Source organism: Chanos chanos, chromosome 6 (assembly GCF_902362185.1).
Source record: "Chanos chanos chromosome 6, fChaCha1.1, whole genome shotgun sequence".
Taxonomy (NCBI): domain Eukaryota; kingdom Metazoa; phylum Chordata; class Actinopteri; order Gonorynchiformes; family Chanidae; genus Chanos; species Chanos chanos.
In genome coordinates, this window is record NC_044500.1 from 20954856 (window position 1) to 20973630 (window position 18775).

The following is an 18775-nucleotide window of genomic DNA, read 5'->3' on the forward strand; positions in this document are numbered from 1 at the left end:
TTTCATATTATCTTAGATTTAATCGCGTTTATCCTTTTGCACAACGTATCAAATCTGATGCCTTTGCCTCTACAAATATGTTGAATTGCAAATTGGGGTGCGTCTGCTCAATGTCGTTCTCAATAGAGTGAGGACCTCGGAGCGCGTTATCCTCCCTCCTTACAAAACACTGAGACGCGACACCGTGTTTTGCCCGTTTATTCTGATCTTCTCTCGAGACAAGCAATGCTTCTTTGATCGAAACGTTACATCAATACATATCCAATGAAGCGATTCGTTGTGTTCCCTCGGATACTAAGGATCTTGAGAATTTCTTCGGTTCACGCGATGTTATTACTTCCTTTAAAAACACGGCTGGATGATGGCGCTCTCCTTGTGGAAATGATGGAGGCAAGAGTCATCAAAATAAGCGTTCAAAATAAAAAAATAAAAAAGATCATACGTCAAATAAATAAAGGGAAAGGAAAGGTGGCGAAACAAAAAATATTGTGTTCAAGCCGGTCCTCGGTTCGTGCATGAAGATACCCTGCCGTTTGATGGTCGAGGGCACGGGATATCTGAAGAGAGTCCAGAAAGAAGCGTGCGAAAACTGGACACAATACTAGAAAGAGATGTGATTTTTTTTTGTTGCCCCTGACTAGAAGATGCTGCAGTCTTACGTTCAGAGCATCCCTATACTTACTGTTGGAGCGCAGGGTGTCTGGTGACGTCATACAGATACGAATCGGTGGTTGTCAAATGTAGCGAAAACGGGCCGCCCCCTCTAAAAGCGATTGGACGAGTCTGATTTTCTCCGGCGAGCGACTTATAAATTTTGAGTGTCACATGATAATGGTGGAGGTGGCGGGGACAGTAACGCGAGCATCATTGTCAGAGGAGCTAGGAAGCTTAGTTACGGCAGAGTAAGAGCCGTATGTCGGAAGAGCACATCACAAATTCAAAGGAATTTTCTGTTACATATAGAGTAGCAAGAGGACCGGGAGAGGAAATAAGCATGAATGGAGTTAACACGCTAAGATGTCTGAGATGGTCATATCGGTTAACAGTCAGGGGCTGTCGTTGTTATTACTGTTGTGGTTATTATTGTTGTTGTTGTTGTTCATGGTGGTGGTGTTGGCGTTGGAGGTTGTGGCCAAAGGCCTATTAGGGTAATATTAGAAGCAGCAGTACTGTTAGCAGTGTTTAATGGTATTATTTGTGATATACATTTATTATGTATCAATATTTAGACTAGTACTAGAGATGGTCGCGCCTGAAAATAATGGTATCGATAGGAAAGACACGTTGCTTTGGTATTTTCAAGGCCATATACCTATTATAGGCTAATCATTTCACTGCATCATTATCAGAGCCAAGATATTACTGGACATTATCTGTAACTCTCCCCAAAAATAAAATTATAAGATTGACACACATTATTTTGTAATAGTTTACATCAGCTACGCTACTTATTTTGGAAGTGTGGCTTTGAAAGAAAACAAAAAATCCTAATCCGCTTCAGTGTTTCGATAAAAAATACACCGAAAATAAAGAAAAGCTGATTTAACAGAAACCTGTTTGTACCTGTACGTAGTGCTGCCATGTTCCTCACGAAGAAACCTTTCTCAAGTATCATCCGTTTCCGCACTCAGTGCTGTGCAAGCCCTGAAACAAACACACTCACTTAGAAACACACAACTTTTTTTTTTTCGATCAAACAAACGCATTAACTCTCCATATCCACCGCGAGGCAGACGCAGAGCGTGTCTCATAGCCTGTTCCAGGTTCTCGTCAAGGTGACATTGCGTCCACCACGGCCTGTGCTCGACGAGTGCTCGATCTCACACTATTTCACATGGCTGAGAAAATATCAGCGGCGAGCCATCTCAGTCTCTTGTGCAGCATGCGAGCCCTTCATGTGTGGAAATACGTGGCAAATCCAAGGCAGATGTATGAAGCGCTATATTGGAACTAACGTCTACCACAGCAACAACTGCGCAAAATGAAGCACGTTACCCTTGACGTTTGTGGTCTAGAGTGTGATCGTTTGCTAGTCAGTATTCAATCTTAAACACAAATGACCGTGTATAGCACCTCGCGCACCGTGCTTACCTGCAGGCGAAATTTGGGGACTTGCTACTTTACAGACAGAATGAGTCAATAAAGGTTTTTTAAAATACCGAAAATACCATGGATTAGCCAAAGGCAAGCCATAGCAGCTTGGCTAAGGCTTCTAACATGACATTGGCATATTCAGTCATTCAGATCACGTTCTTCCAGGTTCTGAAATGTGTTGACAAGTAGAAAGTCTCACAGAGGTTGTGAGACGGGTTTCAGGTCTGCAGCACATGTACCAAACTTCCCTCAGTTGCCATGGAGAAAAGGAAAGCTCACTCATCTGTGGGCGCCATGGCACTGAGTTGAAACTGTATTGAGGCTCTAACAGATTGCATACCACAGCTATTCTGTTAGTTAATGAGATAGAGGCGTCTAGTCTAAACATAAAGGAGTAACGTAACTGCGCCGGTATAAGTAGAATCTTTTTTTTTTTACATCTTTGGCAAGCCACTCCTCCAGGCTTCTATTTCGGTGTGACAGAGACAGATCAAGTAGACTGTAATATTGTCAGGTTATCAAAAATACGTGAATTTTCCAATATTGCAAACAACTGGGAGGGGGGTCTAAAGAGAACAATAGCCACCCGGTATTCATGTCACTAACATGCATATTTCAGGGAGAGAATGGTGCGTTACGAAAAATACTGTAATATCAGTTTGTTAAGGAAGACAGTATATTTTAAAGGTCCGCTTCCGAGTGTTGCTATCATTTGCTAATTTCTGACAGATGGCTGTTGTTAAGACTTGCCATTCCTATAATACGGGTTTATGAGTTTTCGTATAAACCCTTGCAGTTTCCCTCTGTCATAGCCTCCCAGTGAAAGCTAAAGCCAACTTAAGATCTGGAAGCGAGGGAGACTTTCAATGAAAAAAAGAAAGGAAAAATCCCCCATCCCCCTACACATTGTTTGAAGAAGGGACCCCATCCACCCACTCCTCCATAGATCGCCCTGACCATTGTTCCTGTGACCAGCGAAGACCCCGAGATACTGCTTGGACCGGGAAACATCTGGCGCGAAATTCCAGGTTTATTTATGAGCTTCAACAAGGAGCCAGGGTTGTTAAAAACATAACCCCTATTCCATTAAGTCTTCGACATGCAGTGTGTTAAGAATTATTGTCGCTGTTTCAAACAAGAAAACGAATACTTGTCTGGACTCCATCCGAAATCAAATATAACTTCTAGAGAATCCTAAATATTAGTGCAATCTTAATGAAAACGTATCTTTCAATTTACATATGTACATATCTTTGTAGGCTGCTCCTATAAGTGCATATATTCTGTCAGCAACAACAAGAATAAAACATTACTTCTGTTGATGTTATCTTGTCTGTTTGGATTGGCAGAGGATGTCAAAACATACTGTGCGCGATAAGGCTTTTGTAAGGCCTTGTGTCTCCATCTAGCTGCTGCATTTTGCAAACAGTTTCTTTTTAACCTACTCAGCCTTTGTTCTCTTCATATATCATAAAATTGTTAGTGAATGGCTCAAAAATTCGTTTCTGTCTATGATGCTACAGACCAAATCGCGTTTGAAGACAAACGTGATTTCTTCTCCGTGTTTATTTTCCTGTTCAACGCGGACGAGAAACGAAATGCTCTTTGCAAGGACATGTGATCAACATACAGAATGAACACTGTAGACGGAGGTGAGATTAAGAGTGGAAAATACTATGAATTATATGAGAGTTCATGAGTTTTAAAGCTTTACATTTAAAATGTACTATTCCAAATGTCGTGGAGGAGAGTTCAGTCCAGCTCAAGGATCTTTTTCATTTTCTCATAAATACCCGATAAAAGCATGAACATTGGATGTTTGGAAAGAGCTTTTGTGTTTGTGAATTTTTAAAAAAGTAAAATCTAAAACAGCTATGATATAAACAATTGTCACTGTTCCTTTTTAATCAAATACCACGACTCATATTTCTACCTACCATACATGTATACATTGAGATTTTATTTTTAATCAAATTAGCAATGAATCCGGAAACTGTTCATATCCACACAGACGATAAATGCCAAACACATTATGGTTTCATACTTCAGATTGTATGCAGAGACAATCAGTGCCATTCTGAAACTAGATTATATCCCAGCATACAGGGTAAAAGTATGACATTTGTGGAAACTTTTATTGCTGAATTCTTTTCCTTTGTTTATTAAAAGACCAAAGAGCATTGCATAGTACATCTGAGAAGAGATTATTCCAAAAGGATAAGAAGACAGCAGAGTGAAAGTGCACATTCCTTATAAATTGGCTGTCCGTAAATAGGTTTATTCAGTTATTTTGTGTACAACTTTATGTATTAATTGCAGGTGCTATTACAGAAATCTGTTCACATTCTGTACATTCTGTTTAGTAGGAACTCATTTGGGACACTATGCAGTTCCTTTGTTTTACACTGCAACTCCTTATGGTGTTGTTCTTCTTTTCCTCTGGGAGTTAAAATTGTTAGTTCAGAACACCAGTGCTCCATGTACTGAAGGCCTGAGATCACTTTTTTTTTTTTTAAGGGAAAACCGCCCACATAGATGCAGTCTAATCTAGCCCAACTGTAATAAAACATAAAACAACATAAACACCTAGAGGAACATCAACGAAGAGGCCAACCCACGCAGTTGGGCTGAGGTAGTAGACTCTTGGTTGCACTGTCTTTGGTAAATAGTCTACATGTTTGTCCCATGATAAATCACCTGAAACCTCAGCTGTGAGAAGTTTAAGGTTGCCAAGGGAGGGGGTGGATGGTGGGTGGTGGCGGGGGTTGGCCTCTTTCTATGTGTGATGGAGGGCTTGGTTTATTATGTTCCTTTCTTAGGCAGATAACCATTTCTCTGGTCTTACCAGCGGTAACAAAAAGACATGATGATAAGGCTAACCCAGGCATAGGGACTAGGGACAGTGTCTTCTGAGTCAGGTGATCTGCACTATCAACAAGCAAAACACCTCCTAGCAACCTGTCATCTAAGGTGTTAATACGGAAGGTGAAAATGAAGTCCTGCTGCAAGTACAGATTGTGAATGGTAACCACAACTCCCCAGTGTTGATGTCTGAGCTTGGTCACTGGGTGAATAACTGGGATGCCAAGGTGAATTAGACCTGACAGTAGCTAGCTGATGACACCCAGTGTATGTGAGAGGCTTATGAAAGTTGCATGGATATCTGGCACAGGGTTTTCATTAAAAACAGTCTGCCAAGGTTTGTAGTGTGAAGCAAAGAGCAGGGGAGCAGTAGTACTGATGTGGTGGTCTGTAGTTATTTGTGTGAAAGGTAGAAAAGTTTCCATGGTAACAGTAGTGGTGAGGACAGGTTTGTTGGAAGTGTTAAACTATTGTTTATTGAAAAATACTGCTCTCTTCTGCAAATGTTTAATTTTATAATCTCAATCAGGTAACCCCCTGCACATGCCTCCAGGGAATTCTTCCACATTAAGGGAATTACAGTAACTGTGTAAAAATTAGACTAACTAAATAAGATATTTGGGGAAGGTTGTGAGTGTATAAGTGTGTGGGGATGCAGGTGTAGTTTAAAGGGTAAAATGCTGTTGTGGGGACCGCAGTCAGTCAATACTATTCCTAGTTCTCTCAGCGTGACCACTTTGGTCCAGAGCTTCATCTCTGATGTTCTCTCATGTTGTTGCTAAAGATAGCTTGCATCCCCTTGCAGATGGTCTTGTTAATTTGCATCCATGGTTAATGACCTGTGTAGGTTCTGTGTCTCTTGTGCGGGGAAAAAAAAACATCAGAGAAGGGTAAAATTGTGACACAGAAAGAGTTGACTTTGTGTTGAGGACTGAGTGTCATGAAGACCTTTGAAACTTCGTTCCTTGGGGTTGGGAAGCTTAGCAGGTGATTAGTCCCTGAAATGGAGAGATGTCTGGTGGAAAACTGAGTTGTGTATTTGGGTCATGGGACAGCTGATTTCCTGAATGACTGAAAAGCAGAATATGTTCAACCCCACTGCAGAGCTTGCTGATAGTGCTGTATGGAGTATGGAATATGGTGTTCAAGGGGTTAACCCCTCCCAGTCTTCTTCATAAACTCCCCAAGGCGTCACACAGCATATGGTTACAACCCTAAATCACTTGGAAGTACTAGCTGAGTTCCAGTCTAAACAGTAGATGCAGAATCCTGGTAAGGATATATGGGAGCAGAGAAGACTTGTCTTCCAGACAAGTTTCAGTCACAGTTAATGGTTTTTGACACACATACAGATAAGTTCATCGGTATCATCTCAGTGTAAGTCAAATATACTAACTGCCGGTGTACACGCTAGATCACTCTCAGCAACAGTTCTAAAGATACTGGTCTGCACCACACTGTGATGTGAGCAGGTTAACACAGGAATGGAATGTCTTGCAGGTGGGCCAGCCAGCTACATCCTTTTGTAGACTTTAATAATCCATGCTCTCCAAGTATATCTCCATGAGTTACCCTAAGCACTTCATATTCCAGCCAAGCAAGAGCCTGCAGTGAATTCATGTGTGAATATTGTGTTTGCACTTCAAAACAACAAAAACAACAAACAAAATTAGACTAACCTATATGCTGTATTTAGAGACAAAGATGTGCACTGTTAAACTATAAGTCATTCAAAAATTTTGCAGTACATAACAAAGAGGATAATTTGCATTTCATTTGGAGTCCTAGATTCTGGGTGTTATAAAGTTTATTGCATTTCGAATAGCAGTGCACTCTGCGGTCAGCATGGGATGTGACAGATTCTGCCTTTGGGCAGGGACTGCATGAAATATTCACACCACCTGGGAACACTTCAAAGACAGCAACATATTCTTTCAGTGTAACAGGAACTTAAAATTCAGGATAATGTGAGAGTGACTGTCACTTCTTATTGTTATTGAAGAGAACAACCCCAAGGATTCTTAAAGCAACTGCTGGCATAAGGAAAATTATTCTCATTACATATGAAGCACATAACACAATAAAACATTAACACAGAATAAAGAACTTGGCTGCTCTGTTGGTCCCTCTGTCATATGCCTCATCAGCACAAGATATAAAGCATACAGTGTGTGTGTGTGTGTGTGTGTGAGTGAGAGCGAGATGTTCTAGCTCAGATCTGACCTGCCTCTACACGGGCAGATCTGAATGAATGAAAACTTTGGCTAAAATAACAGAATTGTATTTCCCGAAAAACATTGCTTTCCTGACAGTCTGTTGAGACTGAAATGTTGAGTCTGCTCATGTGTAAGTTATTGTGCTTCTTCAGAACAATTGACAGTAAACGCTCAGTATGAAAGACAGAGTAATGGGCAGGCTGTGTTCCTTTGCATTGTGTTTCAGCAGCCTACGCAATCAGTAAAGCGCCTGTACAGACAGGAGATACTGGTAAAGACAGACTGCGACACACACGCATACACACACACACATTGCTGGAAACCATTTCACTTGTAATGACAGCATTGCCACCCTCTACTCTCTACTGACACATAAATTTGTTTCAGATGAAACGAAGACTTGTTGACCCGTTAGTTAAATACGTCAACACTGTTTCCTGCTTTAACGGTCAAAAATTCTCGAAATGATCCCATAAAATAGGTTACCTGGGTTAACTAGCCAGAATGATAGCTCACTTGTCTTATATCTATCCTCTAACTTTGTAGGGCAATAACAACAACCCTCTGTCTCATCTTTCATTTTATTCATGCCAAAACTGGCCTATGTGTGGATACTTTGGGTTAGCAGTGTTTTACGGTGCCATCCTGCACCAATCTAATTAAAACTGAACAACTATCATCAAACACGTCTTTAGAGCTTTCGTGAAAATGAGCACATATCAGACGTTTAATTTAATTTGGGGGTATATGATAACTGTCGTGACTCGGAATAATCTGAAATTTCTATGTCCACCTATTGTCTTTCAAGACTGGCATTTATATCTCGGACTGCACAAAGGACATAAGAGGCACACTATATTTGTAGGCTATAGCTAGTTAAATAAAGTTACACCGTTTCCAAGTGACTAACAGTCGCTGGATCTATCACAGTAACTAACAGTGATTCTCATTCAACCAATTCAGCTGTTTAGATCTGAACGGAAAGCCCAATTGTAGTCTCACTCACAGCTGGTACTCGAAATCAAAGCAATGATCATCCACAGTAATCAAGATACAAAGACAGAATGCACGCTAACCGCAACTGCTGTCAGTAAATCAACAGTTTATCTTAGATGGTGATGACATTAAAGTTATCATTTCACCTGTAAACTGAACGCATGTGCTTTCAATTCAGATATCTAAGGCATTGTTGGGCCAATGATTTTTTCTGTTATTACTGTGACTGGCCAGACAATACAATGTAGTGCGAAAGTCCTTCGTTTGCTTATTATTTTACATTAAATGTTTCCATCACCTGTTATCTCCGTTTACACACTTTTGCATAATTGCTTAAGAACTTAAATCTAACCTATGATGAATGTAACCAAGCAACGGCTAAGCAAAGAGTGTCAATCAGTCATACACCAAATCATGTTGGCGTTTTGTCTTTAATCTAACATGCCACATTTGTGAGACAGTATCAGTGTGTGCTCCTCATATTAATTGAAAAAGCGAGAAAAAACATCAAGGGGTTCAGTTAAAGTTGTGTCCTTATTTAACCATTTCCCTAATCTGTCAGATAATCCGTATTCTTGGAGGCAATTCCTTTTCTATGCTGTTTCTTCTGCTTCATGGTGGAAGTGGTTAATAAAGGAATTAAAATGTAACGTTACAGCTCACGCGGCGATATAATAAGCCAAACACTGTACGTCTGACGTGTGTTACACGCTCCCGCTACATATTTAGCACTAGGTGGCAATAGCGGGCTCTACATTCCCCCGATTTGCCTGAAATATAAAAGAAGGGGCTGAACTTCCTGTTGAGAGCAAGTAACATTGGAGATCACCGCAGAAATGACCGGAGAACTTCTATGGAAATAGCCGATGACTATTCAGACTCCCTTTTTAAACGATAGTCTTAGGTGAGTACTGACAGTCTAAGTGTATGATCCCAGAGTTTGTAAAGTGAATGTAACAGGTGCTATTTGGAGGTAAACAAAGTCGGTTGCTCGTGCGCCGAAGACAATCATTTTATTATGAGCAAATCATACTGAGGCTATTGTATAATATAGTTAACAGTCAACTCATTCAGACATCGCTGTAAGCTGACAAGTAATGATAATTACCGAATATTTCGTCTGATGATGTAGCCCTAAATGTTTCCCGACAACCGAGACATGGCATTTTCTATACTCATGATCGAAAATCTCATCAAAAACCCTATTCATTTACATTGAATCTAACTCTAGCGCTCTTTTTAGATGCCTCATGCTAATACACTCGGATCTACCATTACACCTGTTGGTGGAAATGCAGAAGAACCCCCCATAAGACAGATGACATCAGATGTAGCTGAGGATTCCCAGAACAAAAGGTCAGATGTGGAGAACTCATCAGGTCCTGTAAACAGTGAGATCATATTAGGCGATGATGTAGAAGAGTCATACCTTTGCCCAGATGAAGGCTCTCTAAAAAGCTGTGAGGTTTCAGGTAACCTGACCGGCGATGAGAAAACCACAGGTTCTTCAGGAGAAAACGAAAGTGAAACTAACAAAGATGTAAACAAAGCTCCGGCAGATACATGCGATAAAGGGAACTCAATCCAAAAAAACAGAGAGCTTATCATTAAAGAAGTGAGTTATAGCAGCACTGCATTCATCGGTCCTGTATGTCGGCCAAATGCTAACATCGAAAATGAACTGAGCACGTTCTACCAAGAACTCGAGCAGATTGATTCTAATGACAGCCCTGATAGTCACAGTGATGGAAAGAACAATACCTCAGAAACTTCCAAACCTGTAAAAAGCCCGTCCACAAGAGAAGAGGAAAGTGGTCGTGATTCCAGCCATGGCTACAGGCCATACCATGTACCTCACTCACATGCTGGAACTCGGCGTGAGTTGTGGAACCCTAGAAAGTGGAGACCTCACTCACACCCTGGTGTGCCCTGGAATGGCTCTCACCCGTATAACCAGCAGAGCCAGTGGCAGGACCCCTCACCTTCTGGGGTTCCCCAGAACTTTCCTGACCACAGGTTTCACTTTCATGGGCTTCCAAACCACTCTAGCCCTCGCCCTCCCCCTTTCCGTCCGCTTGGACCATGCATGTATCCCCTTCCCAATAGAGCTTTACTGAACCACTATAGTAATGACACCAATTGGAGTGCATTAGGAACACCTCCATTTCCACCAGGACCTGACAGCACTGCCACTGGTGGCTACAGTGACTTTGATGGCCATCCTGGTTATCGCGTGGAGTTTCCTTCATATGACACTCCTCACTGGTCTCAGCCATACAACCAGCAGCAGAGTGACTCCCAACGGGACTCCTGGCAGCAGTACGACTCAGGACAGGACTCCTGGCAGCAGTATGACTCAGGACAGGACTCCTGGCAGCACTATGACTCAGGACAGGACTCGCGGCAGCACTATGACTCAGGACAGGACTCACGGCAGCAGTATCATGGTGAAGAAGATCAGGGTCATCATGAGAATGGCGCTTCTTTAAAGCTGATATTGATGAGGGGAGCACCTGGTTGTGGGAAATCTACTCTGGCAAAGTGAGTTGCTGAAATATTCATGACCGGCATGTTTATTAAAAACACAGGAACCTCTGCTAGAATTACAAAGCATAATGATTAATGATACCAGCAGTTATGCAGATGCACTGAATGAGGATATTTATCAGTAGGTTATTAGTCCTCATTCTTTTCTGAATACACAGTTTGATGTCTGAGTTCAGTTGATCTTTGGTCGATATCTTTTGTTTCACAATTAGTGCATTATCGTCATTCAGTTGTTCTGTCCTATCTACAGAGACTCATACTAAAATTAAAAAAAAGCTTTTTAATTTATTTTGTGAATTCCTCTCCTCAAATTAAGTGGATTTAAAGGGTCTTCTATCAGCCATAATAGACAGGATTTCATACATGCAGGTCTGATAGTCAAGTTCAAGTTCAAGTTCAAGTTTATTTAGAGCCCAATATCACTGTTTACAGTCTCAAAGGGCTTTACAGGCCACAACAGTCAAATCAAAATATGACGGCACCCCCTGACTTAATCCTCATGGCGGGCAAGAAAAAACTCCCCAAAAACCCAAGAGGGAAATGGGAAAATGGGAGAAATCTTGAGGAGGACCACAGAGAGAGGAGACCCCTCCTTGGCCAGACAGGCGTGCAATAGGTGCCGACCACGTGGGCAGTTACAATTGAAAGTAAATTGGGGCATGAACAAAGGGGATGGCGATGTAGACAGGAGGCTGACGGGGGATGGAAGATGATAACACCAGGATGGATCAGTCCACAGGGCGGGAGGAGTCAGGATCACTGGTGTCTCAGGAGTAGCATGTGTGGCTCGACAGAGAGAGAAAGAGAGAAAGAGACAGAGAGAGAGACAGAGACAGAGAGAGAGAGAGAGAGAGAGAGAGAGAGAGAGAGAGGGAGAGAGAGAGAGAGAGAGAGAGAGAGAGAGAGAGAGAGAGAGAGAGAGAGACACACATTGTCAGATGTTCATTTCCACATAATGGTAAAGGTAAATATACATCGTGTGCCGAGTGCAGGCAGGGACTCCAGCAAGACTAACTAGTACAGCATAGTTAAAAGGGAGAGCTAGAAGGTAATATGGACATGATGGCACTCTGGGACACAAGGCGGCCACCCACTCCACAGTCAACAAACCTGAGTGAACATGTTAGAGTGGGGGGGCGACAGCATCCAAACATCCCAGTTCACCAAACAATCTATGCCCGTGAACCCTCCAGGTCTGCTCCTTTGCCTAGTGAAGAGCTATTAGCAAAAGGCTTGGCTAAACAGAAAAGTTTTCAGCCTTGACTTAAACATAGAGACTGTGTCTGAGTCTCGAACATTAATTGGGAGGCTATTCCATAACTGTGGGGCTCTGTAAGAGAAGGCTCTGCCCCCTGCTGTAGCCATCATAACTCGAGGTACCAACAAATAGCCTGCACCTTTTGATCTAAGTTGGCGTGGTGGATCATAAGAGACCAGGAGTTCGCGCAGGTACTGTGGCGCAAGACCATTTAATGCTCTATATGTTAATAGTAAGATTTTATAATCAATACGAGATTTGACGGGGAGCCAGTGCAGTGTGGATAAGATGGGGTGATGTGATCATATTTTTTGGTTCTAGTAAGAACTCTGGCTGCTGCATTCTGAACTAACTGTAGCTTATTTATACATCTATTAGAACATCCAGACAGTAAGGCATTACAGTAGTCTAACCTAGAGGTAATGAAAGCATGAACCAATTTTTCAGCATCTTGAAATGACAATGCATTTCTTATCTTGTTAATATTTCTAAGATGAAAGAAGGCTATCCTGGTAATATTATCTACATGAGATTCAAATGAAAGACTGGGGTCAATAATTACACCAAGATCTTTTACTGCCGCACCTGATGAAAGAGAAAGGCCATTCAGAGTAACTATGTGATCGGAAAGCTTACTCCTAGCTGCATGTGATCCTAGTACAAGTACTTCTGTTTTTTCAGAGTTGAGTGAAAGAATGTTTGTAAGCATCCAGTGCCTAATATCCTTTAGACATTCCTCAATTTTGTTAAGTTGGTGTCTCTCGTCTGGCTTCGCTGAGACATACAGCTGTGTGTCATCAGCATAGCAGTGGAAGCTAATACCGTGTTTACGAATAACATTACCTAGAGGTAGCATATATAAAGAGAAAAGCAGTGGGCCTAAAACAGAACCTTGTGGGACTCCAAACTTTACCTCAGTATGTGCAGAGGACTCACCATTTACATCAACAAACTGATAACGATCAGTCAGGTAGGACCTAAGCCATAAGAGGGCCGTTCCCTTAACTCCAACAACATTTTCTAGTCTATCAAGGAGAATGGTATGATCAATGGTGTCAAAGGCATTTTACATGGTCATTTTACGTGGCTCCATTTGATAGGATGTGATTTATTAAACAAATAAATTGGCTATTGTTATGTGACGGTCCTGGCTTTGTGTGCATGTCAGGTTTCATTTGCCTCAGTTTGACTTGTTTAATTAAATACAACTGTTGGCCTCTGAGTTTAGTAATTAAAGAAATCACAATAATATACTTGGCTTTCATTACTACAGGGAACTTTTGTCCACTGGTCCCAATGGAATCATCTTAAGTACAGATGACTACTTCTTTCAGGACGGGGAGTACTTTTTTGATCCGACTTTGTTAGGGGAGGCCCATGGCTGGAACCAAAACAGAGGTAAAGCCATACAGCTTAGATTTTTAATGTCATGTAATTAATTCATAACATTTCATTAATTTTTATGCTGCCATTCCACAGCATGGAAAGCTATACAGGAATATCGCTCACCTGTTATCATCGATAACACAAATATTCAAGCCTGGGAAATGAAACCTTATGTTGTGATGGTGAGTTGGGGTTTTTTTGTGTTAGTGCAGATGCAGCAGTGGAACCCTACGGCACGTGCTTTGGCTTTAAGTGTCAAAAGTTTAATCATTTTCTTGTATTTTTTTTGCTAAAAATGTAACTTGATGCCTTTTAAATATGAGTGTTCAACTCTTAATGGGAAAAGCATGTGGTCTGAAAATAAGAGAGTCTAGAAAGTGTTACTTGACATGAAAATGATTAAGAACCTGGTTTGTCTTTTGATAAGCTTTATTTCTTGTTCTTATGAAGTGGTTCTTAGATATGAGGTTCTGTGCTCTGAGTGAAAGTCGGTGTGTGTGTGTGTGTGTGTGTGTGTGTGTGTGTGTGTGATTACTTGACTTCATTGTGTGTAGGCTTTGGAGAAAGGATATTGTATCACATTTCATGAGCCTGACACCAGCTGGAAATTTGATCCTTCCCAATTAGAGAGGTAAGTCAGTTTGTACTTCTGTACACACACTGTTTTTTTTTTTTATTAACCGTACACATAGTTGCAGTTTACATTTATAAAGAAAAAAAATCAATGAATTAGGGCACAGTTTTCTGCTGGCATCTCCCAAATTGTTTATATTATCAAACTCCAAAATGACCTCTACTGGACTATGCCAATGTCTAAATTACAAATAGGTCACATTACCGACAAGAAAAATCACTACTAGACTACACTATTATGTGATTATACCTAAATCAGATTGCAGACTAGATGAGAGCTACTGGACCAGTGGTTGTCTGGATTAGACAACCACTGGTCCAGTAGTCAGATTGCACGCAAATTTTGTCTAAAGGTGGACTATTGCATATAGATTTCTTGAAAATACGATGTTCTTTCTTTCTTTCTTCCTTTCTTTCTTTCTTTCCTTCTTTCTTTGGTCTTGCCCCTGTCCTCAAATATTTACTAAGTATAACCATATATTTAAGAGTGTTTTTTAAATTTATTGTATGAATTCATTCTCTTGAAATCTGCCTGACAGGAGAAACAAACATGGAGTGTCTCGGGAGAAAATCGTTAAGATCCTAGAGAGTTTTGAGAGACCTATGACAGTGAATATTGTTCTGAATTCTACTGAGCCCCCTCGTAGGAACAAACGGCATTTGTCAAAGAACTCCATATGAAGAACATTTGACATCTCTGCATTCTTAATTTTTATGTTTTACAAATGTAAATGTTGAACAATGTAAATACAGTTTAATAAATGTATGTATTTTTATTTTTGTCTGACTAAATGAATAATTTTCTTGACTGTGTTTTGTACTGATTTTTGCAGTTCAAGTTTAGAGTTTGTATGAGTAATTGTGGATAGAGTTTAATAAGTGTTTATTAAATTTTCAAATGTGTTTCTGATCATTACACAGACTGTTGGCTTTTATTGTGTACATAAGTAGTGTAAACAAATATGTCCTTTCCAACCGTGCTGGCATCCCCTGAAAGATTTGAAAAGATGGAACAGTCTTCACAAATGATAGTAAATTCCTTCACAATGAACCATGGAACAGTGTAAAGAACAGACTAATCAGTCTTTAGAAACCAGTGACAAGCCTTCAGTTTTCTTCCCTCAGATGTGGCAGATTTTCCCCCAGGATAGCAGATTTATAGTGTACAAAAACAAAACAAACAAAAACTTATGGTACAAGTCTTCAAAGAGATCAATCAACACATTATGTAAAACAACAATCGCTTCATCAGATACTACAAGTAATTATGAGAGGAAAAATAATTGCCTGCAGTATTTAATGAACCGACTCTTATTTTATACAGTGTGTTGATTTTTTGAGCACTCGTACCTCTTTTATTTATTTTTTTTTAACAACGATGGTGTGCTATTGTTCTAATGATTGGTTATTTGGGGTGGAGAGTATGACCGCATAAAAAATGTTTACCGTTAGGCGTCAGTATTACACCGCATTGGGCAGCTATCGCTGCTGGTCGCGCTATACTGAGTGAGGGCCTTTTGAACGAGGCTGGATTGGTGCAGCTAGGGACAAATTGGCGCCATTTTGAAGCCGAAAGCTGGATCACAGTGGTAGAAGAGACGACTGGATACAGTTCATTAAATAAGGTACTATTTATTTAACTTAAGCTGTGTGGATGTGCAAACGGGCATGTCATGATTTTTGCAAGACAGTGACTGTGCACATGATGAGGCCACGGTGAATGTTTGAAGTCTTTCGGAGAGAATAATTTACACTCGCAGGTTAGCGTGTTGCTACTGTAACATAAGCTAGCACTAATGTCCATTCTTCTGCTCTGGCTGCGGGTTGCTTGAATGGCATGCAAACCGAATTTACTCTTTGTTTTTTTTTGCGATTTTCAGGAAATTATGATAACCACTGTTGATTTTGCCAGTTGTGTCTCGGCTATTCTTGAGACGTTGGTTTATGCATTTTCATTCAAAGAGTCGTGCATATTTGATGCCTCGTGTGTTTGTGTTTTAGCACCAGTGGTTTAGACAGCTATGCTAACCTTCGCTAGCTAGTCAACGCAAGGTATCCTAGCTAAACGCTACCCGCTAGGATACCAACCCTTTTAAGTTAGCCAAACAACCTGGCGAATTAGCCCACCGTCTCATGGTTTTTTTTTGGCCTCACCAAATAAAAATGTGTGGGTAATAACACGATCAGTGTCCAGTAAGATATCACACTTTTATCTCTAGCTCTTAAGTTACCTACGTTCACGTGAACAGTATTGTCTTAAGTAGCATACAGATTTAAGTGGGATACATACATTATGGGTTAATGTTTTGCACTACCAACAATAATAGTCGCTGCTCACGGTATCGGTAAGCAGTCTGTTCTCGTTAATCAAATTACTTTCTTACTGAAGTATTTTAAGCCCTGAGTTAAACCAGTGTACTGTTATTTATTGCTAGCGTCAAAGGTGCTGTGTTGAATTAATGTAAATGCTGTCGTTTTCTGTAGTCTTGGAGAATAAATATTAGTGTGCGCTACCGCTGATTATGTTGAGCGCTCAGCTGTCTGTCTAAGAGTTGAGTGCAGGATACCACACAACAGTCAGACGGGGCTGGGACAAGTTTGAAGACATCGCTATACGTAGGATAAATTATAGTCACACGAGTTGGTGTTAGATTGAGGTTCCACAGAACCTTTGTCAGAGCCCTCATCTTGTGCTCTGGTTTATTGTTTTATGGTTATATGGAAATTTGCAATTTAACTTTTGAACTTGACGTTTTATATAAACAACTTATATTCTGGGTTAAACAGACGACACGTTGCAGAGGGAGATTGAATGTAGCTTCTGGTCATGAATTCTTGGTCTCACTGTGCCTGTATTACAAAAAAGGTATACTTTGGATTTTCTTCCACTGAGCTCCAGAATTAATTTCTGCACCACACATTGTTAGCTCGTGTAAAATGCTTGCCCAGTACCGCTGGCCTATTTGAATCGGTGCCCGTGTAAACTCCAGATGCGGGACAGTGACATCTGGAGCACTTTGGCATGTCGCGCTCCGCGGTAACCGCCCAACAGTTGCACTTCACTTTAGTCGCAGAATAACTAACTTTGACGAATCTGTCGATTTACTAGGATGTACGAGGGCGTGAGAATGATTTATGACTGCGTGGTCTTTCCCTGGTTAACAAACATCCGTTTCTCGATGGTGTGTGGAGCTTATTTTAGTTTATGTGCACTGTAGCGGTACATTCATTGCAACATACATGAAAGTAACGGTTTAATCCTCGCGTAATAGGGTCGTCATAAAAAGTGCTTGAGTGTCTCTTAATGTTGTTTGTGGAAGACATTGAAACGCGTACTGTAAGCGTACGTTTTCAAGATATATTTGTTATTTTATGTGGCCCTTTGTCAATTTTAGGTACATGCGTAACCACCGCTTTCAACAGACACTCAAATAAGAGCTGTGAGAAGTCAGGACAGCATGAACTGATTTCTCGCACTGTCATGTTCATTGACTCATTCTTCAGCGTATTCTTAAACAAACACTCACTGATCCTGCTCTCTTGTCTGCGTTTCATCAAAGGACCACTACAAAAAATCTCTCTGTCAGTCCCGTTGATGCTACAGCATACACAGCGCATTGAGTGTTACTGCTCCATGTGTCTTTTCTGCAGTGTGTATAGCGTTTTGGCATCCCACCGGCTCTGTCACTCTCAATGATAGTTCTGCACGCGCCTCTTTATGCCGCTGTAGGGAACGTGCGGTAAGTCCGAGCTCGGCGCAGCTGTTCGCATAAAGAAGGACTGATTAGCGTTATTGTGGCAAATATGCTTTAGATTTCTGAAGAAGTGTTTGGCTGGTGCCCCGCTTTTAATCTTCATAGATTAATCAGCGCTGTGAGGATTTGTGACGGATATAGAGAAATACAGTATAAGGAGTAATTTACAGCGGCTTGGACACAAGCTTAGCTGTCCAGTGCTGAAGGCATTGTATTGTTTGGACTAAACTACCACGTGAATACTCTGGCCTTTATGTTTATCTTTAAGGACAGGCAGATGGAGCGCTCATTTTGAAAAATATTTTTATACTCTACTTTTTTCATAAATTTAATTTTTGTTTTGTTTGCCTGGCTTTCAGTTTTTATTTAGCAGGCTTATATATAATATTCTGGCTAGCAAATGTCTGAGAGCATGTCAAATATTGTGATTGTATTTTTGACCATTTTCCCTGTCTGAAATTAGATACAACCAATGCCTAAATTGATCAGCAGCAGAAGTAAATTTGTAAGCAACAGCTGTAGAAGTAGATGTTATTACACTCCTGCTCTCTTTATTATGGACCCGTCTCATCTAAATTCCTCTTGATCCATGTGTCTGTGTTCAGGACAGCATGCCCATTGTTTAAGTAACATTTTTGATGAATCAGCTGTTGTCTTGGCAACCGTCTTGTCTTTTTTTCTCTTTTTTCTGACATTTTCTATTTGTATTCCTGTTTTTTCTGTATAAAAAAGACCTGTTCTGGTGTCTCTGTAAAATGTCATTATTATTATTATTATTATTATTATTACTCTTATTAATAAGTAGAATTCGTAACAGTGGAAAGTTCTATATTAGTGTCTTGTCTGAACAGATTGTTGTAAAGTGTTAGTCTTGTTGTGGGAAGAAATTGACACCTCCAGGCAAATGGAATAATCAGGGAATGAAAGATGAGTGATTTAAGAGCTAGGCTGATGCCAAACTCTGTTCCAGACTGACTTTTGACATGGCTCAACTTGTATGCAAAAAAAAGACGATGTAAACATACAGC

The 18775-nt window shown here is 40.6% G+C and overlaps 2 protein-coding genes across 2 annotated transcripts in view; both read left to right on the plus strand.

Moving 5' to 3' along the window:
- Positions 1-9997: 9997 nt before the first annotated feature.
- n4bp2l2 (NEDD4 binding protein 2-like 2) lies at positions 9998-14673 on the plus strand. The gene is made up of 6 exons (XM_030778149.1): positions 9998-10184; positions 10343-10709; positions 13247-13371; positions 13453-13541; positions 13914-13990; positions 14532-14673. The coding sequence occupies exons 1-6, from the start codon at positions 9998-10000 to the stop codon at positions 14671-14673; spliced, it is 987 nt and encodes a 328-aa protein (XP_030634009.1).
- An 888-nt stretch (positions 14674-15561) lies between these two features.
- The window catches only part of pds5b (PDS5 cohesin associated factor B), a 38408-nt gene continuing 35194 nt past the window's right edge, over positions 15562-18775 (plus strand). Inside the window, exon 1 of the mRNA XM_030777113.1 lies at positions 15562-15617. The gene's annotated coding sequence lies outside the window, so the exon portion shown is untranslated. The remainder of the gene's footprint in view (positions 15618-18775) is intronic.